This window comes from Oncorhynchus tshawytscha, linkage group LG30 (assembly GCF_018296145.1).
Source record: "Oncorhynchus tshawytscha isolate Ot180627B linkage group LG30, Otsh_v2.0, whole genome shotgun sequence".
NCBI lineage: Eukaryota > Metazoa > Chordata > Actinopteri > Salmoniformes > Salmonidae > Oncorhynchus > Oncorhynchus tshawytscha.
In genome coordinates this window covers 44,919,606-44,947,591 of record NC_056458.1, presented here as the reverse complement: position 1 = coordinate 44,947,591, position 27,986 = coordinate 44,919,606, and the positions used below count along the sequence as shown (strand labels likewise).

At 45.1% G+C, this 27,986-nt stretch overlaps 1 protein-coding gene across 2 annotated transcripts in view; it reads right to left on the bottom strand.

The window, feature by feature from the left end:
* LOC112239026 (calcium/calmodulin-dependent protein kinase kinase 1) overlaps positions 1-27,551 on the bottom strand; it is a 100,203-nt gene extending 72,652 nt beyond the window's left edge. For both annotated transcript variants that reach the window (XM_042309118.1, XM_042309119.1), the window contains exons 1-3: positions 27,138-27,551; positions 8,570-8,617; positions 6,738-6,791 (exon numbers count right to left, since the gene is read on the bottom strand). In XM_042309118.1, the coding sequence (XP_042165052.1) occupies positions 6,738-6,791; positions 8,570-8,617; positions 27,138-27,461 (426 nt within the window). In that variant the 5' untranslated portion in view covers positions 27,462-27,551. The remainder of the gene's footprint in view (positions 1-6,737; positions 6,792-8,569; positions 8,618-27,137) is intronic.
* Between the last annotated feature and the right edge of the window lie 435 nt (positions 27,552-27,986).

Here is a 27,986-nt window from a genome sequence, read left to right as displayed (position 1 = left end):
TGATTCCAACACCAGTCTCAACGTCAACAGTGAAGACTTAACTCCGGGATGCTGGCCTTCTAGGCAGAGTTGCAAAGAAAAAGCCATATCTCAGACTGGACAATAAAAAGAAAAGATGGGCAAAAGAACACAGACACTGGACAGAGCAACTCTGCCTAGAAGACCAGCATCCCGGAGTCGCCTCCTCACTGTCGATGTTGAGACTGGTGTTTTGCGGGTACTATTTAATGAAGCTGCCAGTTGAGGACTTGTGAGACGTCTGTTTCTCAAACTAGACACTCTAATGTACTTGTCCTCTTGCTCAGTTGTGCACCCCGGCCTCCCACTTAAAATGATAAACTTGGATTAGCTAACACAACGCGCCATTGGAACACAGGAGTGATGGTTGCTGATAATGGGCCACTGTACGCCTATGTAGATATTCCATAAAAAGTCAGCCGTTTCCATCTAGAATAGTCATTTACAACATTAAAAATGTCTACACTGTATTTCTGATCAATTTTATGTTATTTTAATGGACAAAAATGTGTTTTTCATACAAAAACAAGGACATTTCTAAGTGACCCCAAACTTTTGAACGGTAGTGTATGTGGGAACTCCTTCAAGACTGTTGGAAATGCATTCCAGGTGAAGCTGATTGAGAGAATACTAAGAGTGTGCAAAGCTGTCATCAAGGCAAAGGGTGGCAACCTTGAAGAATCTCAAATCTCAAATATATTTAGCTTTGTTTAACACTTTCTTGGTTACTACGTGATTCCATGTGTGTCATTTCATAGTTTGATGTCTTCACTACTACTCTACAATGTAGAAAATAAGAAAAAATTAAGAAAAACCCTTGAATGAGTAGGTGATCTAAAACTGTTGACCGGTAGTGTATGTGTTATAGCTTTTCAACATCTGCCATATCGTGGATTCAGAGCTATCTATGATAAACATGTCAAGTGTGGTGTACCACAGGGCAGTTGTCTAGGCCCTGTGGGGTCCTCCTCTATTTTCACCAATGACCTGACACTTGCTTTAAACAACACCTGTGTGTCCATGTATGCTGAATATTCAACCATGTATGTGTCAGCAACCACATTTAGTGAAATCACTGATCACAAATCAAAATCACAACTTATAACAAAGATTTGCAGTCTGTTTTAGAATGGGTGGCCAGTAATAAACTGGTTGTGTACATCTCTAAAATGAAGAGCATTGTATTTGGTACAAATTATTCCCTACACTCTAGACCTCATCTGAATCTGGTAATGAAAGGTGTGGCTGTTGAGAGCTCTACAGACAATTCCTTCGACTTCATGGCTTGGTTTTTTTCTCTGACATGCACTGTCAACTGTGGGACCTTATATAGACAGGTGTGTTGCCTTTCCAAATCATGTCCAATCAACTGAATTTACCACAGTGGACTCAAATCAAGTTGTAAAAACATCTCAAGGATGATCAATGGAAACAGGATGCACCTGAGCTCAATTTCGAGTCTCAAAGCAAAATCTGTTTCCGCTATGTCATTATGCCGTTTTGTCACCAAAGCCCCATATACTACCCACCACTGCGACCTGTACGCTCTCGTTGGCTGGCCCTCGCTTCATACTCGTCGCCAAACCCACTGGCTCAATGTCATCTATAAGACCCTGCTAGGTAAAGTCCCCCCTTATCTCAGCTCGCTGGTCACCATAGCATCTCCCACCTGTAGCACACGCTCCAGCAGGTATATCTCTCTAGTCACCCCCAAAACCAATTCTTTCTTTGGCCGCCTCTCCTTCCAGTTCTCTGCTGCCAATGACTGGAACGAACTACAAAAATCTCTGAAACTGGAAACACTTATCTCCCTCACTAGCTTTAAGCACCAACTGTCAGAGCAGCTCACAGATGACTGCACCTGTACATAGCCCACCTATAATTTAGCCCAAACAACTACCTCTTTCCCAACTGTATTTAATTAATTTATTTATTTTGCTCCTTTGCACCCCATTATTTTTATTTCTACTTTGCACATTCTTCCATTGCAAAACTACCATTCCAGTGTTTTACTTGCTATATTGTATTTACTTTGCCACCATGGCTTTTTTTTGCCTTTACCTCCCTTCTCACCTCATTTGCTCACATCGTATATAGACTTGTTTATGCTGTATTATTGACTGTATGTTTTACTCCATGTGTAACTCTGTGTCGTTGTATCTGTCGAACTGCTTTGCTTTATCTTGGCCAGGTCGCAATTGTAAATGAGAACTTGTTCTCAACTTGCTAAAAGACCAGGGTTCTCCTGATGGACAATCTCAACAGATTAAAGACCCAGGGTTCTCCGGATGGACAATCTCAACAGATGAAAGACCCAGGGTTCTCCTGATGGACTATCTCAACAGATAAAAGACCCAGGGTTCTCCTGATGGACAATCTCAACAGATAAAAGACCCAGGGATCTCCTGATGGACAATCTCAACAGATAAAAGACCAGGGATCTCCTGATGGACAATCTCAACGGATAAAAGACCCAGGGTTCTCCTGATGGACTATCTCAACAGATAAAAGACCCAGGGTTCTCCTGATGGACTATCTCAACAGATAAAAGACCCAGGGATCTCCTGATGGACAATCTCAACAGATAAAAGACCCAGGGTTCTCCTGATGGACAATCTCAACAGATAAAAGACCCAGGGTTCTCCTGATGGACAATCTCAACAGATAAAAGACCCAGGGTTCTCCTGATGGACAATCTCAACAGATAAAAGACCCAGGGATCTCCTGATGGACTATCTCAACAGATAAAAGTAATATTCCTAAAGGGAACCAACTGCTAAGAGCCATGCAGAATCTACATTCTACACCAAATATATATATATATATATTTATTTATTGCGTTCAAGGACGATTTGCATTGCTGACGAGTTCAGAAGCTTTGGTTTGTCAGAGCAGAGCAAGAAAGAGGAAGATAGGGAAGACAAAGAGAAGAGAAAGTCATGAATATTTAAAAGGTGTGTCAGGGGAAAGCTACGCAGGCAAAACAGTGTGTATGTGTTTGTGCATGTGTCTGTGAAAACTACACTTCACAGGCTTAACTGCTGTTTGTTAAACACCAGCAGACAGGGAGCGTACTACCACTACTACTACTACTACTACTACACTATTACTACTACTACTACTATTACTACTACTACTACTACTACTACTGCTACTACTACCACTACTACACTATTACTACTACTACTACTATTAGTACTACTTCTACACAACTACTACTACTACTACTGCTACTACTACACTACTACAGCTACTACTACTACTACTACTACTACTGCTGCTACTACACTACTACTACTCCACTACAACTACTGCTACTATTGCTACTACAACTACTACACAACTACTGCTGCTACTACTACTACTACTACTACTACTACCACTACTACTACTACTACTACAATTACTACTACTAATACTACTACTACTACTACTACTCCTGCTGCTGCTACTACTACTACTACTACAATTACTACTACTACTACTACTACTACAATTACTACTACTACAATTACTACTACCACTACTACTACCACTACTACTACTATTACAATTACTACTACTACAATTACTACTACTACAATTACTACCACTACTACTACCACTACCACTACTACTACAATTACTACCACTACCACTACTACTACTACAATTACTACCACTACTACTACTACTACTACTACTACTACTACAACTACTACCACTACTACTACTACAATTACTACTACTACTACTACTACAATTACTACTACTACTACTACTACAATTACTACCACTACTAATAATACTACTACTACTACCACTACTACTACTACTACTACTGCTACTACTGCTGCTACTACTACTACTACTACCACTACTACTACTACAATTACTACCACTACTACTACCACTGCTACTACTACTACTGCTACTGCCACTACTGCTACTGCCACTGCTACTACCACTGCTACCACTGCTACTACTACTACTGCTACTACTACTACTACCACTACTACTGCCACTACTACTGCTACTACTGCTACTGCCACTACTACTACTACCACTACTACCACTACCACTGCTACAATTACTACCACTACTACTACTACTACTACTACTACCACTACTACTACTACTACTACTACCACTACTACTACTACTACTACTACTACCACTACTACCACTACCACTACTACTACTACAATTACTACCACTACTACTACTACTACTACTACTGCTTCTACTACAATAACAACAACAACAAAAGCAGTGCCAGGGAGAGCACAGTGAGTCAGTCCAATACAGTGCAGTTAAGTTTGTTTACAAATGCATGGCGAGATAGCAAACCGCTGCTTCCTTCCCATTGGTTTAAATAACACTGACAGTAAATACAGTTATATACTACTACAGTAGGGTTTCCAGAACTGCTGTTATTTTTATTGAGGACAAAATGTAATTACTATGACTGTAATATGTGGTTGTCTCGCCTCGCTATCTTAAGCTGTAAATCGCCCTGGGTAACAGTGTCTCCGACTAAAATGTAAAAAAACGTATTTCGTTGAATGCATTTATTAGGTTTTATTAGGTTTCTTGTTTTTCAATCAACCAACAAAACACATTCCACAACAAAACACATTCCACATTCACAGATGTGACAGGCTTTAAAAAATAAAAAAAACATGTTGCCTATGTCGCGCTCTAGCATGAACTCCACGGACTGTTGCCCATGTCGTGCTCTAGCATGAACTCCACGGACTGTTGCCCATGTCGTGCTCTAGCATGAACTCCACGGACTGTTGCCCATGTCGTGCTCTAGCATGAACTCCACGGACTGTTGCCTATGTCGCGCTCTAGCATGAACTCCACGGACTGTTGCCCATGTCGTGCTCTAGCATGAACTCCACGGACTGTTGCCCATGTCGTGCTCTAGCATGAACTCCACGGACTGTTGTCTATGTCGCGCTCTAGCATGAACTCCACGGACTGTTGCCTATGTCGCGCTCTAGCATGAACTCCACTGACTGTTGCCTATGTCGCGCTCTAGCATGAACTCCACTGACTGTTGCCTATGTCGTGCTCTAGCATGAACTCCACTGACTGTTGCCTATGTCGCGCTCTAGCATGAACTCCACTGACTGTTGCCTATGTCGTGCTCTAGCATGAACTCCACTGACTGTTGCCTATGTCGCGCTCTAGCATGAACTCCACTGACTCTTGCCTATGTCGTGCTCTAGCATGAACTCCACGGACTGTTGCCCATGTCGTGCTCTAGCATGAACTCCACGGACTGTTGCCTATGTCGCGCTCTAGCATGAACTCCACGGACTGTTGCCTATGTCGCGCTCTAGCATGAACTCCACTGACTGTTGCCTATGTCGCGCTCTAGCATGAACTCCACCTCAACCCAACGTCCACGGCTTTATTTTATTGGCCCGTGTGTTTATGCAACTTTCAAAAAGGATTCCACCAATCTGACAACCCCTCAGTGACAGAAACTCTACCACAAAAGTGTATTTTGAACACTCAAAAGATCTGGGCACAGCAGAGCTTTAGAGGAAGTGATTAGAGCGACTACCATACTCATGGAAAACAGTCCCTTCGGCTGGCACAGAGAGATGACATCAGAGATGATCTTGTAATCTACGATAGACTGTAGATTGTCTACACGATTAGAGCATGCAAAACTGGACAACAACAACAACAAAAATAACAAAATAATCTGTTACAGCGATGCCTTTCTTGTCGTCCAGCATCTTTACCATTAGAAGGTTACTGGTACTATGTGTGAGGATGTATAACAGAGCTCCCACCTTGAGCTCTCACTGTGGACACAGATGTACAGATCCAAGTCTGGAATGCCTGGAAATATAATTCAATCCTGTGCCTGCCTCTTCCTCATGTTACATTACATTTGAGTCACTTAGCAGATGCTCTTCTCCAGAGCGACTTCCAGTTGTGATGTCATACATTTTTGTTGTTGTGATGTCATACATTTTTGTTGTTGTGATGTCATACATTTTTGCTGTTGCGATGTCATACATTTTTGGTGTTGTGATGTCATACATTTTTGGTGTTGTGATGTCATACTTTTTTTTTCTCATCCATCTCTCCTTGTTTTTATCCAGGAGCAAACCTCAATCTCTCTCATCTCTCTCCCCCTATCTCTCGCTCTGTCCCCCTCCTCTCTCCACCCCCCCTCTCTCATTCTGTCCCTTTCTCTCTCTCAGTACCTCTGCATCCATCTCTCTCTCTCCAGATGAGACCAGTCTGTCTCTGATTTGAACCATGCAATCTGTCTGTGCATTTACAGTACAGGCCATCTCACTGTCAGCATGAGCACTAAGACGGGGAACGGAGAACCCTTTCTGATGTGATCGCTTTGCATCGACACCGCTAACATGAATCACACACACGCACACACACACACACACACACGCACTCGCACACACACACGCACTCGCACACACACACACACACACACGCACACACACACACACACACGCACACGCCTACGGGTACGCACGCGCACATGCACACACACACAGGGGACGGACAACTAAGACAGTGTGCAGGTAGATAAAGGCCTTGAGTTGGGCCATTATCATTTCAAGCTACTAAAACGTTCCACTTCACAAAGAGCTGAAAATGGTTGATGGATCATAATTGTCTCCTTTTACAAGTAGAAAGAGGGCGAACACACACACACACACACACACACACACACGCTGGTCACTTACATAGTGATTGTCATCATTGTCATTGTAGACCAGTTTGACAACCCCGTAGGAGCCCTGCAAAGTCACAGGAGAGGAGAGAGACAAGTCAATAATGCAGCATATTTAGTCCATCTCTCTATGTTATTATAGTGTATCTCTATGTTATTATAGTGTGTCTCTCTATGTTATTATAGTGTATCTCTATGTTATTATAGTGTATCTCTATGTTATTATAGTGTGTATCTCTATATGTTATTATAGTGTAGCTCTCTATGTTATTATAGTGTATCTCTATGTTATTATAATGTTATTATAGTGTATCTTGTTATTATAGTGTATCTCTATGTTATTATAGTGTATCTCTATGTTATTATAATGTTATTATAGTGTATCTATTGTTATTATAATGTTATTATAGTGTATCTCTCTATGTTATTATAGTGTATCTCTATGTTATTATAGTGTATCTCTATGTTATTATAGTGTATCTCTATGTTATTATAGTGTATCTCTATGTTATTATAGTGTATCTCTATGTTATTATAGTGTATCTATATGTTATTAGAGTGTTATTATATGTATCTCTCTATTTTATTATAGTGTTTCTCTCTATGTTATTATAGAGTATCTCTGTTGGGTTCATCTAGTCTTAGTAGGTGTGGAATGAATCATCTGTGGAACGGGAACACCTCTAAGAAATTCACCCCAGTCCCAGTGCTCTAAAGCATTCAGTAGTCAGAGGAAACAGGATGAGATGCTTCATGGACACGCTCTACCGTATGATTCAAGGTCACATCAAAGCAGCGTGACTCGTCCAGAGGCTTTCATGAGACAGGAGACAGACAGTACAAATAGCCTGAGGGATCATTCTTAAGAGAAACCACTTGTTGGATTAGGAGACAGACAGTACAAATTGCCCGAGGGATCATTCTTAAGAGAAACCACTTGTTGGATTAGGAGACAGACAGTACAAATAGCCCGAGGGATCATTCTTAAGAGAAACCACTTGTTGGATTAGGAGACAGACAGTACAAATAGCCTGAGGGATCATTCTTAAGAGAAACCACTTGTTGGATTAGGAGACAGACAGTACAAATAGCCCAAGGGATCATTCTTAAGAGAAACCACTTGTTGGATTAGGAGACAGCTAATCTCTAGTGGACAGACGCGCATAACATATCATTTGGACAAATCACGATTTCGCATCTGGAGCCCCCGTGGATACCCCTAGGACTCTAATATGAGCTATAGAGGGAACAGCTACGACTAAACATCTAAAAGATGGCCGTCTTCTATTGATGGTCAGGCCCTTTAAATGGAGATTGTTACATAAGCCTGTCCTGATTGACAAGGCTGTCTGGGTCAGACAGACCCAGACAGAGGCAGACCCAGACAGAGATAGACCCAGACAGAGATAGACTCAGACAGAGATAGACTCAGACAGACCCAGACAGAGACAGACCCAGATAGAGATAGACCCAGATAGAGATGGACCCAGACAGAGATTGATCCAGACAGACCCAGACAGAGATAGACCCAGACAGACCCAGACAGAGATAGACCCAGACAGACCCAGACAGAGATAGACCCAGACAGACCCAGACAGAGAAAGACCCAGACAGACATAGACAGAGGCAGCGCACGGATAACACCAGCAGGGTTGACATAAGGTAATTGAACATGGGCTATTCCGCTCAGGGATAATATTGATTTGTCTTTGGTGTTAATCATAACAGACTGTATAATCAATGGGAGACAGTTCGATACAACGGGGACACAATGGTAAAGAAACATGCCAATATCAGAAAGAGAATAATTAAATCCAGGGTGTTCTGTGTTAGGTCTAGGCTCACCTTGCCGATCTCATTCTTCAGCTTGTACTGGTTCAGCTGGATACAGTCCTGAAGCAGGAAGAAGACAAGAAAAGGGATAACATGTGTAAACGACAACATATGAGAGAACGACATCCGCCCTGCGGAGAGAAATAGACCATTGGATGACTAAAATACAGCCTTGGACACATGAACAAAATGTTCTTCACCGCCGAGCTCATAGAGACGTGATGTGTACGTTCACTCAATTCTGTTTACAGTCACCGATCAAATCAAATGTATTTATAAAGCCCTTCTTACATCAGTTGATATCTCAAAGTGCTGTACAGAAACCCAGCCTAAAACCCCAAACAGCAAGCAATGCAGGTGTAGAAGCACGGTGGCTAGGAAAAACTCCCTAGAAGGGCCAAAACCTAGGAAGGAACCTAGAGAGGAACCAGGCTATGAGGGGTGGCCAGTCCTCTTCTGGCTGTGCCGGGTGGAGATTATAACAGAACATGGCCAAGATGTTCAAATGTTCATAAATGACCAGCAGGGTGAAATAATAATAATCACAGATCCATCACAGAGCTGTTTAAACGGATGATTCTGAGCTCCATAGCAACCACTGATACTGCATGTACTCAACCAGGGTCAGTCAACAAGGGACAGTCAACCAGGGGACAGTCAACCAGGGACAAGGCAGAGAGAGCAGCCCTGCTCTGTTGAGTCGAGAGAGAGAGCGAGAGAGAGAGATCAACCAGGGACAAGGCAGAGAGAGGACACAGCTATCCCTCCCTACTCAGAGGACACAGCTATCCCTCCCTACTCAGAGGACACAGCTATCCCTCCCTACTCAGAGGACACAGCTATCCCTCCCTACTCAGAGGACACAGCTATCCCTCCCTACTCAGAGGACACAGCTATCCCTCCCTACTCAGAGGACACAGCTATCCCTCCCTACTCAGAGGACACAGCTATCCCTCCCTACTCAGAGGTCACAGCTATCCCTCCCTACTCAGAAGACACAGCTATCCCTCCCTACTCAGAGGACACAGCTATCCCTCCCTACTCAGAGGACACAGCTATCCCTCCCTACTCAGAGGACACAGCTATCCTTCCCTACTCAGAGGACACAGCTATCCCTCCCTACTCAGAGGACACAGCTATCCCTCCCTACTCAGAGGACACAGCTATCCCTCCCTACTCAGAGGACACAGCTATCCCTCCCTACTCAGAGGACACAGCTATCCCTCCCTACTCTGAGAAAACAGCTATCCCTCCCTACTCAGAGGTCACAGCTATCCCTACCTACTCAGAGGACACAGCTATCCCTCCTAAATCAGAGGACAAAGCTATCCATCCCTACTCAGAGGACACAGCTATCCCTCCCTACTCAGAGGACACAGCTATCCCTCCCTACTCAGAGGACACAGCTATCCCTCCCCACTCAGAGGACACAGCTATCCTCCCCACTCAGAGGACACAGCTATCCCTCCCTACTCTGAGAAAACAGCTATCCCTCCCTACTCAGAGGTCACAGCTATCCCTACCTACTCAGAGGACACAGCTATCCCTCCTAAATCAGAGGACAAAGCTATCCATCCCTACTCAGAGGACACAGCTATCCCTCCATACTCAGAGGACACAGCTATCCCTCCCTACTCAGAGGACACAGCTATCCCTCCCCACTCAGAGGACACAGCTATCCCTCCCCACTCAGAGGACACAGCTATCCCTCCATACTCAGAGGACACAGCTATCCCTCCATACTCAGAGGACACAGCTATCCCTCCCCACTCAGAGGACACAGCTATCCCTCCCCACTCAGAGGACACAGCTATCCCTCCATACTCAGAGGACACAGCTATCCCTCCCCACTCAGAGGACACAGCTATCCCTCCATACTCAGAGGACACAGCTATCCCTCCCTACTCAGAGGACACAGCTATCCCTCCCTACTCAGAGGACACAGCTATCCCTCCCCACTCAGAGGACACAGCTATCCCTCCCTACTCAGAGGACACAGCTATCCCTCCCCACTCAGAGGACACAGCTATCCCTCCCCACTCAGAGGACACAGCTATCCCTCCCCACTCAGAGGACACAGCTATCCCTCCCCACTCAGAGGACACAGCTATCCCTCCCTCCATTTCATCCATTCCTCCATCCCCCAATATCCTTTGATTTCATAATTTATTGTCATGTGATGTATCTTACAGGGCGGCTGGATGTCATGTTCCTCATTCGGTAACTTCCTGTACAGGTTAACAGGGGTTCATTATGTAGTCAGACTGGGGAATAAAAATAAAAATGGTCTTCTTCTATAGAAATAGGTCCGGCCTCTCGCTAAATAGTCCATGTTCCTACCGTTCCTAGACCGCGGCAACATCATGTATATGAACGCAGCTGCCACATCATTAACGTTGCTAGATACTGTCGTGTCTTTGGCTATGCCGGATTAAGTGATATGACATGCTATTCTATAAAATAATTCCTCCGCAATTAATATCACCTGATTGAGCTAATCATGTAAATGTAATTAACTAGAGAGTCGGGGTACCACGAAATAATATTTATAGAGCTGTTATCTTCTGAATAAACTCTTAAAGACCTAGTTATATTGTACATCCAACACCTTAGTGAGGGCAGAGAGACACACATGAGTGCACTGTGCGAGGCTGGAACCCACTTAAACAGACATTACTCCTTCAGTACTGAGCATCGGGTGACGAGCCAATTAATAGAAGAGGGAAATGTATTGGTGCCAAAACGCTGCTCATGCTTTTTCTGAAAAGTGTGAAGGCGATGCTGTCACTGTGGTCGGAAAATGAGGAGAGAGATGGAGGGGGCAGAGTGAGAAAGAGAGAGACGAGAGAGAGAGAGAGAGAGAGAGAGATAGAAAGAGGTTCCTAATACCACTGAAACATCAAAACTATGAGACACGGATGTGGATGTGGGATGCTGTTGTGGATATGGGATGCTGTTGTGGGTGTGGGATGCTGTTGTGGGTGTGGGATGCTGTTGTGGGTGTGGGATGCTGTTGTGGGTGTGGGATGCTGTTGTGGGTGTAGGATGCTGTTGTGGATGTGGGATGCTGTTGTGGATATGGGATGCTGTTGTGGATGTGGGATGCTGTTGTGGGTGTGGGATGCTGTTGTGGATATGGGATGCTGTTGTGGATATGGGATGCTGTTGTGGGTGTGGGATGCTGTTGTGGGTGTGGGATGCTGTTGTGGGTGTGGGATGCTGTTGTGGGTGTGGGATGCTGTTGTGGGTGTGGGATGCTGTTGTGGGTGTGGGATGCTGTTGTGGGTGTGGGATGCTGTTGTGGGTGTGGGATGCTGTTGTGGGTGTGGGATGCTGTTGTGGGTGTGGGATGCTGTTGTGGGTGTAGGATGCTGTTGTGGGTGTGGGATGCTGTTGTGGGTGTAGGATGCTGTTGTGGGTGTGGGATGCTGTTGTGGGTGTAGGATGCTGTTGTGGGTGTGGGATGCTGTTGTGGGTGTGGGATGCTGTTGTGGGTGTAGGATGCTGTTGTGGGTGTGGGATGCTGTTGTGGGTGTGGGATGCTGTTGTGGGTGTGGGATGCTGTTGTGGATATGGGATGCTGTTGTGGATATGGGATGCTGTTGTGGGTGTGGGATGCTGTTGTGGGTGTGGGATGCTGTTGTGGGTGTGGGATGCTGTTGTGGGTGTGGGATGCTGTTGTGGGTGTGGGATGCTGTTGTGGGTGTGGGATGCTGTTGTGGGTGTGGGATGCTGTTGTGGGTGTGGGATGCTGTTGTGGGTGTGGGATGCTGTTGTGGGTGTAGGATGCTGTTGTGGGTGTGGGATGCTGTTGTGGGTGTAGGATGCTGTTGTGGGTGTGGGATGCTGTTGTGGGTGTGGGATGCTGTTGTGGGTGTGGGATGCTGTTGTGGGTGTGGGATGCTGTTGTGGGTGTGGGATGCTGTTGTGGGTGTGGGATGCTGTTGTGGGTGTGGGATGCTGTTGTGGATGTGGGATGCTGTTGTGGGTGTGGGATGCTGTTGTGGGTGTGGGATGCTGTTGTGGGTGTGGGATGCTGTTGTGGGTGTAGGATGCTGTTGTGGGTGTAGGATGCTGTTGTGGGTGTAGGATGCTGTTGTGGGTGTAGGATGCTGTTGTGGGTGTAGGATGCTGTTGTGGGTGTGGGATGCTGTTGTGGGTGTGGCTGAGATCATCTGACTGTCAGTGTTGTTAAAGCATCGCTGCATTGATGGGTTTCAGGTGTTACTCTTCGGATTACTGTGGTTAATCCTCGGTTTCAAAACAAGAGACTCCATAATTATGTTCATCCCTCTAAGAGAGGGAGAGGGAGAGGGAGAGAGAGAGAGAGAGAGAGAGAGAGAGAGAGAGAGAGAGAGAGAGAGTTTGAGTTTTAAATACTCTTTATTGGGTCTGGGGCCCACCACACAATAAATACTCATACAAAACCACAGTTACACATCAATTAAAAACACAACTCCAATTCCTCCTCCACAGTAACTACACACAACAGCCTCTGTATACCCCATATACTCAAAAACAGATCGATATTGTTGACAAGTTTGTAATAGGCAAACTCAATCCTTAGTCTCGCTGCCAACATTCCCTCCAGCATTCCCACCACATCCACAGACCCCAGTCCCCGAATGCTGTTCTTTCGGGTCTTCCATATCGCTAATTTTGCTGCCCCTAACACAAAATTAAGCAACACAACTACACCCTTTTGACTGAACCTGTACTTTGGCCCAAATATATACAGTTGGGAAGAGAAAACCTCTCCCAACGTTGAGAACCAATCAGTGATCAGTTCAATCATCCCAACCAACCTGGGACACAATAAAAACAGATGTGCCAGAGATTCAGACTCAGCACAGAATGGACACCCCTCCCCAACAGTAGGATCCAGGTGTACCAGATGCATATTGGTGGCTATAGCTCCATGTATTATCCTCCATTGGAGGTCAGCTGTCCTCTTATCAATAGGCAGTTTATATAATGATCGCCAACAGCCTTTTGGAGAGGCACCTGGACCAAGCACATCCGCCCACCTCGTCGATTTTACCCCTTCCAGGGAAGAGGCATGGGACACCTTTACACATATTCTGTACATGGCCTTCTTTCCCACCTCCTTGAACTCCCCCAGCTCCGGGGTATCGAAGGAAAGCAGCATCCCCACGTCCTCTTCAAATGCCCCCATCGCAGCACTAACAATCAGTGCAGGGAACACATAATCCAGACCCTCCTTCCACCGATCAGAATTGGAAGTGTCAGTCACATACTGCAGATGAAGCACTGGCAAGGAGTCGCAGACCTCATCGACGACCTTCCTCAGTAGGCGAGATGATCGGATCCCCGCTCTTTCTCCCAGCTCCTCCAATCTGCTCCAGCTCTGCATCAGATGACCCAGCTTGGTACACCCCACGCCTAACAGGCATGAACGTAGGCTAGCTGAACCCAGAACACGGGACTGGATGGCAGTGTTGTGAAAAAGAGGCTCTTCAAAAAGCCACATCCCTGGTGGCGTGCAGGCCTTACGGGACTTGACAAAGACTCTCCAAGCCTGCATAACAGACTCATAAAATGGAGTCAGGCCAGTCAAATCACCCCCTCCAGCTTTAAGAGGAAAAGATGCTTGTCGAAGCCCAAACAGCCCGCTCTCCTCATCAATATGTAGGCTGTTTCGACCCAGCTAGAACAGTCTCTGTACAACAATCTCTGGGCTGAATGGAGCCTGAAAGCCGTGATCCTAGAGGAAATGTCCACCAGGCCTTGCCCACCCTCGTGCAGTGGCAGGTACAGGGCTGCAGCTTTAATCCAGTGTTGCCCAGACCAGAAGAAATTGACAAGGGTCCTCTGAAGCTCTTGTATCAGACCCTTTGGTGGCTGTAAAATCATTAGTCTGTGCCACAGGGTAGAAGCAGCAAGATTATTAGCTACCAGGACCCGTCCCCTATAAGACAGCTGGGGCAACACCCATTTCCACCTTGACAGTCTGGCACACACTTTCTCCACTGCACCCTCCCAGTTCTTTTTTTGAAAGACATCAGAGCCTAGAAAAACCCCCAAAGTCTTCATTCCATCTCTGTCCCACTGAAGCCCCCCTGGACCGTGGAGTAGACCCCATCTGAAGCTGACCTGCCCACAGCGCTTCACTCTTTCCCCAATTGACTTTAGCTGAGGAGGCCCCCTCATACACCTTTAAAGCGTTTGAGAGAACCTTAACATCCTCACCCCCTGTAATAAAAACTATCACGTCATCTGCATACGCAGACAGTGCTATCGTGGGACCCTTCGTTACACCTGGCACAAAGAAACCAGTACTTCGCTCTTAAAAAACAAAGCATTGGTTCAATCGCCAGACTATATAACTGCCCTGAAATTGGGCATCCCTGCCTGATGCCCCTTTCGACAGGGATGGGGCAACTTAAACCACCACCCACCTTCACCATACACGAGGCTCCAGCATACAGTAAATTCACCCAAGACAGAAAAACATCCCCAAACCCAAAGGCTTTCATTATTTTAAACAAGTACTGGTGGTCCACACGGTGAAAAGCCTTCTCCTGATCCAACGAAAGTAAACCCACATTTACATCAGACAGTTTACAAATGTCTAAAACATCTCTTATCAGAAACAAGTTGTCAACAATATAGCGATCAGGTACACAGTAGGACTGGTCCTTGTGGATCAACAACCCCAGATACTCTTTCAACCTGTTTGAGAGACATTTAGAAACAATTTTATATTCTGCGCACAGCAAAGCAACAGGTCTCCAATTTTTTATGAGAGCCAAATCCCCCTTTTTTGGCAACAGTGAAAGCACTGCACGTTGACAGGATACAGGAAGAGAACCCTCATGAAAAGATTCACACATCACTTCATAAAAGTCCTCCCCAATAGACCCCCAAAAGTGCTTATAAAACTCAGATGGTAAACCATCGATGCCAGGGGCTCGGCCTGTTGAGAGCTGCATAACTGCTGTGGACAGCTCCTGCAGTGTAATGTCAGCGTCCAATGCGACTCAGGTCTGCTCAGATCCCAATTTAGGAAGACCATGGAACAACTGTTCAGTACACATAGAGTCACAATCCTCCGCCTTATAAAGGGACGAGTAGAAATCCACGGCATGTTGACGCATTTCAATATCATTCGTGGTCACCTTCCCATCAGGGAGACGAAGGCAGACCATCTGTTTACGTTGAAATGTCGACTTTCCTAGGTTAAAAAAAAAGCACTAGGAGCATCCATATCCTTGAGGGAAGCGAAATGAGACCTAATCAAGGCACCCTTCACTCTTTCATGCAGAAACGACCTCAGTTCATGTCTCTTGTCCTGTAAGTTCATGACTAGTCCAGGGTCATTCTGAGTGAGCAGCTTCAATTCAATAGATTTGATGTCCTGTTCAAGGGCATTGATAGTCTCTTTAAATTCAGTTTGAGACAGAGCAGTATACTGTTGACAAAAACTCGTATTTGGGCCTTCCCAACCTCCCACCATTGTCTCAAGGACTCAAAATTCCCTTTTATACCCCTCCAATTTTCCCAAAACAACAAAAACCTGTCACAAAACATGACATCATGTAACAATTTAACATTAAAATACCAGTAAGGTGATGACCTTCGTGGACAGGACAAGTGAATATCAACAGTAACCATATGATGATCAGAGAAACCCACAGGAGTAATGGCACACTTTCCAACCCTACTACAGTATTGCTCAGATACATACAACCTGTCTAACCGTGCTGCACTGACACAACCTTCATTAATTTTTAGCCATGTGTACTGCCTAACTTTGGCATTCCTTACTTACTCTCCACACATCCGAAAGCTCAAACTCAGTTAATAGGCCAGACAGGCAAGTGGCTGACCGCAGGTGAGGTTCTTCAGCGGTGCGATCAACAGTAAAATCCACTGTACAGTTCCAGTCACCTCCTAAAACCATACACCCCTCTTGGTCACACTGTCTTAACGTTTCCTTTAGTTGATCAAATACAGTAATACGCTCTGTACCCTCATTAGGAGCATAAACATTCAAAAAAAATAAAAATAAAAACATAACATCCACCTTGACCAATAAAACCCGACCCTTGACAATCTCTGTTGTAGATACCACAGTCACCCCTAAGCCTGAGGAAAACAATATTGCCACCCCAGCACTGAAATTAGTACCATGACTGCGTACATGCTGCCCCTCCCACCACATACCCCAGTCAACCTCATTTTCCTCATCGCTGTGTCTCCTGTAGGAAAACTACATTAAGCCTTTTCTGTTTTATTACTTCTAATACCCAAGCCCTCTTATTCCTGTCCCTTCCCCCATTCATATTGAGAGAACCTACCCTTAGTACCTCCATGTAGAAAAGAGAAAAGAAAAGCAGAAGAAACCACAGAGAAACCAACGAGAAAAAAGACACCCTATGAAGCATGATCATCGTCATTATTATTTTTTCTTCTCTTAACCTGAACACGTTTCCCACCACCTTTTGCTGCTGCAACAGCAGTAATAAATTTCCTCAAGCGAAACCGCTTCTTCTCACTCAGCTGGTCTAACCCCACCGTCTTCTGTAGCATCACAGCTGACCTCACAAACTTATCAACATCAAAATAATCTGCCAATTTGACAGATTTCCCAAAAGTCTGATCCAGAAACTCATTTACCTCCTCTAGATCATAAACTGAGTCCTCACCAGCAGCTGTCATATCTAAAGAGATATCCATATCCTTCTCTTGATCCTCCTCAGCTGAGAACACAGACAACTGACTCCCCTCTACCACATTCCTTTCAACACTCTCCACTTGCACCTCATCACTCGTACCAGGCATCTCCTCCACTATCTGGGAGACTAGCCCCACCTGAACATCACTACTCATAGTGGGCATCTTCTCCACTAACTGAGAACCTAGCTCCACATGAACCCCAGCACTCGTAGTGGGCATCTCCTCCACTACCTGGGAGCCTAGCTCCACATGAAAACCCTCCTGTACCTCATTACTCGTAGTGGGCATCTCCTCCACTACCTGGGAGCCTAGCTCCACATGAAAACCCTCCTGTACCTCATTACTCGTAGCGGGCAACTCCTCCACTACCTGGGAGCCTAGCTCTACATGAACCCCAGCACTCGTAGTGGGCATCTCCTCCACTCCCTGGGAGCCTAGCTCCACATGAACCCCCTCCTTTACCCAAGCACTCATACTGGGCACCTGCTCACCAGTCTGAGGAACTGGCTCTTCAGATACATCCTTACCTTCTACAACAATACTTTTCTGTAGCATAACATTTCCTTCTAATACAAGTTGCAACCCCGTGCCCTCAACACGGATAACTTGTTCCTCAGCAACAGGTGCTTGTGGCTGCTCTACCGCTGTCAGCTCACCTCTCCCTACATCAGTGGGCCCAGGCGTTACGATGACCACCTGTGCCCCTCCCTCTGCCTTCTCCCTTTTCGGGCAAGCATGTCGCTTATGACCAACATCCCCACACTCAAAACACCGTTGACTACCCGTACTAGCATAAGCCATATACAATCTATTGTCATACTTGATTTTAAACGATAACTCTAAAGTCTGCTCCGGTGAGTCCAAAAACATAAACACCTGTCGCCGAAATGACATTACCTGTTTCAACGCCAGGTGTTTGCAACCCAACGGGACAACCTTAATTGATCTGGCGAACTTCCCAAAGCGCAATAACTCGCGCTCCAATAGCTCATTAGGAATAAATGGTGGTACATTTGAAATCGTTACCCTTGTTGACGGAGAAAAAAAGCGGCGTAACTTGAATAAACATTCCTTTAAGAAGTACACCATGCTCAACCATCCGATCAACTAGACACTCTTCTTTAAGAAATACCACCACAGCTTTATTCATCCGGGATGCATACGCAATATTCTCATAGCCTACCTTCTCTCCTACGGCGACCAGAAACTCCTCCACTGTGACAGCAGCTTCAGTAACACACCTAAAGCCATGCCGAAGTGACAGGGATGGCATCCCCATTCGGGCTGCCATCCCCGCCAAAATCAGGGTAATTTCGATACGAAAACAAAATACTTAATTCTACCACAACAAAAATAATAACGTTAATCATGCATCAACAAAAAAAATGCCACCAAGAAATAGCAAACCGAAAGAAAGTTGTGAATATCTAACTCTCCACAACACACGCACTCCTTCACTCAAACAATTCCCAGCATGCACCAATCACTCCCAGCATGCAGAGAGAGAGAGAGGGAGAGAGAGAGAGAGAGAGAGACATATTTCCCTCAGATTACACAGATCCACAAAGAATTCGAAAACAAATCCAATTTTGATAAACTCCCATATCTACTGGGTGAAATTCCACAGTGTGCCATCACAGCAGCAAGATTTGTGACCTGTTGCCACGAGAAAAGGGCAACCAGTGAAGAACAAACACCATTGTAAATACAACCCATATTTATGCCTATTTATTTTATCTTGTGTCCTTTAACCATTTGTACATTGTTAAAACACTGTATATATATAATATGACATTTGTAATGTCTTTATTGTTTTGAAACTTATGTATGTGTGATGTTTACTGTTCATTTTTATTGTTTATTTCACTTTATATATTATCTACCTCACTTGCTTTGGCAATGTTAACACATGTTTCCCATGCCAATAAAGCCCTTGAATTGAATTGAATTGAGAAAGCGAGAGAGAGAGAGGAAGGAGAGAGAGAGAGAAAGGAGAGAGAGAGAAAGGAGAGAGAAGGAGAGAGAGAGAGAGAAGAGAGAAGGAGAAGGGAGAGAGAGAGAGAGAGGAAGGAGAGAGAGAGAGAGAGAGAAGGAAGGAGAGAGAGAGAAGGGGAGAGAGAGAGGAAGGGAGAGAGAGGAAGGGGAAGAGAGAGAGAGAAAAGGGAGAGAGAGAGAGAGAGAGGAAGGGAGAGAGAGAGGAAGGGAGAGAGAGAGAGAGAGAGAGAAGGGAGAGAGAGAGAAAGGGAGAGAGAGAGAGAGAGAGAGGAAGGGAGAGAGAGAGAGAGAGGAAGGGAGAGAGAGAGAGAGAGAAGGGAGAGAGAGAGGAAGGAGAGAGAGAGAGAGAGAGAGAGGAAGGGAGAGAGAGAGAAAGGGAGAGAGAGAGAAAGGGAGAGAGAGAGAGAGAGAGAGAGGGAAGAGAGAGAGAGAGGAAGGGAGAGAGAGAGAAAGGAGAGAGAGAGAGAGAGAGAGAGAGGAAGGGAGAGAGAGAGAGGAAGAGAGGGAGAGAAAGGGAAGAGAGAGAGAGAGAGAGAGAGGAAGGGAGAGAGAGAGAGAGAGGAAGGAGAGAGAGAGAGAGAGAGAGAAGGAGAGAGAGAGAGAGAGAGAGAGAGAGAGAGAGGGAAGGGAGAGAGAGAGAGAGAGGAAGGGAGAGAGAGAGAGAGAGAGAGAGAGAGAGAGAGAGAGAGAGAGAGAGAGAAGGAGAGAGAGAGAAGGGAGAGAGAGAGAGAGAGAGAGAGAGGAAGGGAGAGAGAGAGAGAGAGAAGGGAGAGAGAGAGAGAGAGAGAGAGAGGAAGGGAGAGAGAGAGAGAGGAAGGAGAGAGAGAGAGAGAGAGAGAGAGAGAGAGAGAGAGAGAGAGAGAGAGAGAGAGAGAGAGAGAGAGAGAGAGAGGAAGAGAGAGAGAGAGAGAGAGGAAGGAGAGAGAGAGAGAGGAAGGAGAGAGAGAGGAAGGGAGAGAGAGAGAGAGAGAGAGAGAGAGGAAGGGAGAGAGAGAGAAAGGGAGAGAGAGAGAGAGAGAGAGAGGAAGGGAGAGAGAGAGGAAGGGAGAGAGAGAGAAAGGAGAGAGAGAGAGAGAGAGAGAGAGGAAGGGAGAGAGAGAGAGAGAGAGAGAGAGAGAAGAGAGAGAGAGAGAGAGAGAGAGGAAGGGAGAGAGAGAGAGAGGAAGGGAGAGAGAGAGAGAGAGGAAGGGAGAGAGAGAGAGAGGAAGGGAGAGAGAGAGGAAGGGAGAGAGAGAGAGAGAGAGAGAGGAAGGGAGAGAGAGAGAAAGGGAGAGAGAGAGAGAGAGAGAGAGAGGAAGGGAGAGAGAGAGGAAGGGAGAGAGAGAGAAAGGGAGAGAGAGGAAGAGAGAGAGAGAGAGAGAGGGAAGGGAGAGAGAGAGAGAGAGGAAGGAGAGAGAGAGAGAGAGAGAGAGAGGAAGAGAGAGAGAGAGAGAGAGGAAGGGAGAGAGAGAGAGAGGAAGGAGAGAGAGAGGAAGGGAGAGAGAGAGAGAGAGAGAGAGGAAGGGAGAGAGAGAGAAAGGGAGAGAGAGAGAGAGAGAGAGAGAGGAAGGAGAGAGAGAGGAAGGGAGAGAGAGAGAAAGGGAGAGAGAGAGAGAGAGAGGAAGGGAGAGAGAGAGAGAGAGGAAGGGAGAGAGAGAGAGAGAGAGAGAGAGAGAGAGAGAAGAGAGAGAGAGAGAAAGGGAGAGAGAGAGAAAGGGAGAGAGAGGAAGAGAGAGAGAAGAGAGAGAGAGAGAGAGGAAGGAGAGAGAGAGAGAGAGAGAGAGAGAGAGAGAGAGAGAGAGAGAGAGAGAGAGAGAGAGGAAGGGAGAGAGAGAGAGAGGAAGGGAGAGAGAGAGAGAGGAAGGGAGAGAGAGAGGAAGGGAGAGAGAGAGAGAGAGAGGAAGGGAGAGAGAGAGAGAGAGAGGAAGGGAGAGAGAGAGAAAGGGAGAGAGAGAGAGAGAGAGAGGAAGGGAGAGAGAGAGAGAGAGGAAGGGAGAGAGAGAGAGAGAAAGGGAGAGAGAGAGAGAGAGAAAGGGAGAGAGAGAGAGAGGAAGGGAGAGAGAGAGAGAGAGAGAGAGAGAGAGGAAGGGAGAGAGAGAGAAAGGGAGAGAGAGAGAGAGAGGAAGGGAGAGAGAGAGAGACGTAGAGTGAGAGCAGTGGAGTAAAGTACTTAAGTAGAAATACTTTAAAGTACTACTTTTAGGGGTCTGTACTTTACTTTTGACAGGAAAATGGTCCAATTCACACACTCATCAAGAGAACGTCACTGCTCATCCCTATTGCCTCTAATCTGGCAGACTCACTAAACATAAACGCTTAGTTTGTAAATTATGTCAGAGACGGAGTGTGAGAGAGACAGAAAGAGAGAGAAAGACAGAGAGGTAGAGAGATTGACAGAGACGGAGTGTGAGAGAGACAGAAAGAGAGAGAAAGACAGACAGAGGTAGAGAGATTGTAAAACATACTGTGTCTGTAAAATGTATATAGCCCATATAAGCCTAAGTGCTGTTGTCCATTAGTTTACTCTAATTAGAGGAGGGTGGGAGGGTTACGGGAAAATAACAAAGGAGAATATCAATACTTTAAAAAAGTATATAGACTGTATATTTACAATAAATATATATGGGGGGGATTGGAAATGATGCAGACAATGACATTGACAGAAGCCACAATCTATATGCAATATTAAAGCTGATATACCCCAAGTCAATAAGAGGAAAACCTCCTCTCTCTCTCTCTCACCATGCCATTCAAGGTTAACCTGGTTCACTCTCACTCAGCACGGCTACAACCTTGGTGCGTCCCACGTTTAACCCTATTACCCACAGGGCTTTGGTCAAAAGGAGTGCACTATATAGGGAATAGGATGCTATAGTAGTGCACTATATAGGGAATAGGGTGCTATAGTAGTGCACTATATAGGGAATAGGGTGCCATTTGAGACTCAGAGCCTCTGGTCTTTGAGAAGCTGACAGCCAGAGACAGACAGAACCTTTAATAAATCCTCTTAAATGTAAAGTCCCATATTTGAGGACCCTATTTGATTTTTTTTGTATTCAATTCAGTCTGGTATGAGAACGGTACTCCCCATCTGCAAAGACATGGTTTCTCTGCTATTGAGCTGTGCCTTAAAATCTACAGTGTGACTTACTACCATATATGGGCATACGAGTGTATAAGGGAAGGCCGAGTCGATGACCTCATTTCAAGATGGCTGCTACCAACGTTCCGGTTAGCGTTGTGAAGCATAAACAAAATAAACACGGAATAAATAGATTCACACCGAAAGCCGGGACTCCACAGATCATGAGGATATCTTATGTGTCTAGCTGTGACCTACTGTTATTGATCACCAGCCCCGAGAGTCAAAATGTGTATTTTATACAACGTTTTCACCAAACAGCAAACATCTTACAAGGTCAACTTGGTCTGTGTTTGAGCTGTAGCTACACGAGGGCTATGAAATGAATCCTTAGGTTGGTGGGAAAGAATCTAGCCTATTGACAATGTTCTCTAATGAGGTATGACTTAATGGCAACATCGAATGTCCACCGAGTGACTATATCTTTGTGTATGAAAAATATGATGAAAACACACCACCACAATGTATGAGGGAGGTTGGTGTTGTTGTTTTTATAGTAAACAATAACTTTAAGGCACATGCATTGTGCAAAAACAGTGCAATTACCACATTCAGACACTTTGGAGAGGTTGAAAGGATACTTGAATGTACCCTGGATACCCCCATAACACCACACTGTTTGAGTTTTATTTTATTATATTATAGTTTATATATTTATTTTATTTTTAATTAAAGCTTTATTTAACCAGGTAAGCCAGTTGAGAACAAGTTCTCATTTACAACTGCGACCTGGCCAAGATATGTCACGCCCTGGTCTTAGTATTTTGTGTTTTCTCTTCTTCTAATTTGGTCAGGCCAGGGTGTGACATGGGTTTTGTATGTGGTGTGTTTTGTCTTGGTTTTTTTTTCGTACGTATTGGGATTGTGGCTTAGTGGGGTTTTCTAGGTAAGTCTATGGCTGTCTGGAGTGGTTCTCAATCAGAGGCAGGTGTTTATCGTTGTCTCTGATTGGGAACCATATTTAGGCAGCCATATTCTTTGAGTGTTTCGTGGGTGATTGTTCCTGTCTTTGTGTTTGTTGTCACCAGACAAGGCTGTTTAGGTTTTCTCACATTTATTGTTTTTATTTGTTTCTTCATTAAGAAACATGAATAATAATCACGCTGCATTTTGGTCCGCCTCTACTTCACCTAAAGAAAACCGCAGTGCGACACAAACAACAACACAGAGTTACACATGGAATAAACAAATATACAGCCAATAACAACACAATAGAAAAATCTATATACAGTGTGTGCAAGTGTAGTACGATTAGAGAGGTAAGGCAATAAATAGGCCATAGTGGCGAAATAATTACAATTTAGCATTAAACACTGGAGGGATAGATGTGCAGATGATCATATGCAAGTTTGTCAGTGAGGTTAATATGGAAGAAATTGTGTTTTTATGCTGACCAAGTAGCCTTTAGGGATTAAAAATCAAAATCATATTGTATTGGTCACATACACGTGTTTAGCAGATGTTAATGCGGGTGTAGCGAAATGCTTGTAAAGGGATTACATGCATCTAATAGCACTGGAATTATCTAATTTACAGACATATGCCACTTCAGAGAGGTTTAGGGACACTTGGAAACATCCCATGACCACACCTGACACCACTGACTAAAACACAGGTCTATCAATCCCCCCCCAAAATTCTGATATTGTTCACATGTTGTGGAAGCCATCTGATGTGTTTCCAGCTCTAGTCATCAATAATTCAATTATAGGTTGTCAATGAAAGATGACTTTCAAAATAAATAAACAAAGAAACTGTTATTTTTGTGTGTGTTTGATCTTGTGTGTTCTGAACTATGTAACTTCTATCTATCTTCTGATAATTTCCTCACCATCTCCCAGATGTCTTCACTCCAAAAGTTTTGGCAGAATCATGTAATTACACGTGAATAGCGGTTACTTTTGGTTTATTAGGCGGAAATCTACATTTGTGACCCGATTCAGGTAACTAGGCGTAAAATCACAAGTCACGACTTCACAGGAGAGCTGCTTGAATGAAAAAATAAATAAATAAAATACTGTGAACTTTCATGTGCCTGAATAACAAACTTGTATGCCATCTGAAAATACGAATACAATTGTTAAATTGCGAGCCTTTTTTTGGTTAAGCCCCATCAAAAGACAACAACCTTCCCCACTAGCCATGATTGGCTGAGATAATGAGTGGGCTGGACATGCCGAGAGATCAGTTCGGATTGGTCTGCCATATAGAAGACTTTTGACTATTTGAGCTGGACAGTCTGTGTTGGTCATCCTGTTGAATGCGTCTTTTTTTTAATGTAGTTGCATAAGTGTTGCTCTCCACTTTCTGGAGGCTTGAGTTTTGAAATCAGTGGAGTTGGAGTATGATAGCTAAGGAGGTGGGATTACGTCTTCAAACTAAGGGCATTTGTGGCATGGATCCGTGACAAGGAGACGTGTCCACCGTGCATGATGATGTATAGGGGTAAGATAGTCCAGCTAGCTACATTTTCAGACATGACATGTTTCTAATTTTGACAGAAAGTTGTTTAATTTCAAGCTAAAGTGTCCCTAGCTAACGTTAGGTGGCTGGCTCGTTAGCTAACGTGTGACGTGATGTGTGTGATCTTACATGTTGTTTACCTAGCTAGGTTAATTGTTTAGCCAGCTAGCTAGGTACAGTGTACAACACCTGTTGAATATGGCCGGTGGCAGTAAACGTCAGCAAAAAAACATAATGAAATTGTTGCCAGCGCTGGTTAGGCTGTTTTCATGTTATCCAGAGGTAAACAAATCTTCGGCCAGAGCGTCAAGTTTGCTCTCTGAACACAAGGAGATGGACGGGGCTAAAGCTTAAGAGGGTGTGGACAATGCTGAATGGGTGGGGCTAAAGCTTAAGAGGGTGTGGACAATGCTGAATGGGTGGGGCTAAAGCTTAAGAGGGTGTGGACAATGCTGAATGGGTGGGGCTAAAGCTTAAGAGGGTGTGGACAATGCTGAATGGGTGGGGCTAAAGCTTAAGAGGGTGTGGACAATGCTGAATGGGTGGGGCTAAAGCTTCAGAGGGTGTGGAATGCTGAATGGGTGGGGCTAAAGCTTAGGGTGTGGACGATGCTGAATGGGTGGGGCTAAAGCTTAAGAGGGTGTGGACGATGCTGAATGGGTGGGGCTAAAGCTTCAGAGGGTGTGGACGATGCTGAATGGGTGGGGCTAAAGCTTCAGAGGGTGTGGACGATGCTGAATGGGTGTGGCTAAGCTTAAGCGATGCTGAATGGGTGTGGCAGAGAGGGTGTGAACGATGCTGAATGGGTGGGGCTAACGCTTCAGAGGGTGTGGACGATGCTGAATGGGTGGGGCTAAAGCTTCAGAGGGTGTGGACGATGCTGAATGGGTGGGGCTAAAGCTTCAGAGAGTGTGGACGATGCTGAATGGGTGTGGCTAAAGCTTCAGAGGGTGTGGACGATGCTGAATGGGTGTGGCTAAATCTTCAGAGGGTGTGGACGATGCTGAATGGGTGTGGCTAAAGCTTCAGAGGGTGTGGACGATGCTGAATGGGTGGGGCTAAAGCTTCAGAGGGTGTGGATGATGCTGAATGGGTGTGGATAAAGCTTCAGAGGGTGTGGACGATGCTGAATGGGTGTAGACAAAGAAGAGCTCTCTCAACGAAACGCTAAAATGCCCTTTTATCAAAAGTGAGTTTACAAGTGTAACAACTTTCAAAGCAGAATTACTTTCCCATTGTTCCTCCAAAATGCAGTGTATGGTATACCATTTTGTAGATCTGAGTCTCTACTTTTACCAATGTAAAAAAAATATTTCACATTTTGCTACATAGAACACAAAACCCAGGTGTTGTGTCACATTCTACCATTACATTTAAGAGGTATATCTTTCAGTCTTGGACTGCTTCCCAAATGGCACCCTATTCCCTATAAAGTGCACTACTTTAGACCAGTGTCCAAGTGGAATAGGGTGACATTTCATACACACTCTTGGAGATGGGCTACTTCCTGGTGTTCTCTCAGATGAGACCAGATGGTTATGCAGCTAGAGAAAACATATTCTATATGTACATTACACATTCATGTCAATTCCACAATGTCATGACCGTCCCTGAGCAGAGCACTGCCCTAGGTCATCGCAGAACACACACATGTGCAGGGGTACGTGCACACACACACACACACACACACACACACACACACACACACACACACACACACACACACACACACACACACACACACAGGGATTAGTATGTGGACCCATTAAATGCTGCTAAGACTTAAGCTCTCTGAGAGAAAAGCTCCGGTCTGCCTGACCGACCGTCCAGTGGCACGCCACACGCCAGCTCGGACGAGATTCACTTTCTTTCCAATACAAGTCTATTCTGCACTACAAATCACAGTTCACAATGATGGAGTATACAATCCCACCATTCACTGATCCCACTGCACGCACACACACACACACACACACACACACACACACACATACACACGCACACACACACACAGCTGTGACTCTCAAGCCAACAATGACTGCAAAAAGATGAAAACAGGATTTCCCTGGCTGTGGCTGCCATTTTAATTCTATTCATCTTTTATTTAAACCTGAAAACCTCTTGGTATTCAGTCAGACGTTCTACCACTGAACTATGCCTCCAAACCCCATTTATAAATCTGACTTAGCCCTCTCAATTCAATTCAAAACATAGGAGCAATAATCATGTTTATTTCACTGAACTGAATTGCATTAAAGTCCTATCCTTTTTCCTGTGTAGGCGCAGATTCCGTTCACTCACCTCTGCATCTGAGATGGAGACCTGCTTGGACTCCACCGTGGGTCTGCGTGCCACACGGGGGGAGACGTGAGTCCCCTCTGATGGGTACGTCCCTCGTTCCTGTAGCGACAGCTTCCTCCCTGAGAGGTGCGCCCGCGAAGGAGGGCCCCTTTTAGCTCCGTCCTGCTGAGCCCCGTTCCTCACGCCATTGGCCGGTGAGACGTCTATCTCGGTGGTCTTCATGGCGACTGCGGCCATCATGGCGGTGAGGTTACTGGGGTCAGGGGTCATTGAGTCAGGGTCAGAGTCGTCCCTTCTGCAGCCCGGGTCGGTACTCATAGCCATCACTGGAAGAAGCAATGGGGGAACGCCGGAGTAAAAGGGGAGGAGGGAGGCGGCGTGGGCACAACAGCATCAACGTGGTCTGGGCCAGCCAGGGGGACTTGCACTGGAGTCTCACTGCAGCCAACAGAGAGTAGAGAGAGGGATCATTACATATAGAAGAGAACATGATTGAGATGATTCTATTTTTGTTTATTTAACCTTAATTTAACCTGTATTTATCCTATTGAGGAAACCAATGGAGACCTGGCCAAGAGGGCAAGAAAAATACACATCAAACACATTATGACTTCATAGGACATGAATAATATGGACATTGATATCAGGTTCCATGATTTACAGGTTACAGACCAATCTAACCCACTCAAGATCATGTACATATTGGCATTCCATCAAGTCAGTGGCCTTTCACAAGTGTAATTTGGTCCAGAAAAAAACTTTTGGTTTTAGCTAATTGAAACATTCTGTCATAAAGAGCACATGTTTAACTTCATTAAAAATCTGTTTCCCACCTAAAGAGGTTAAATA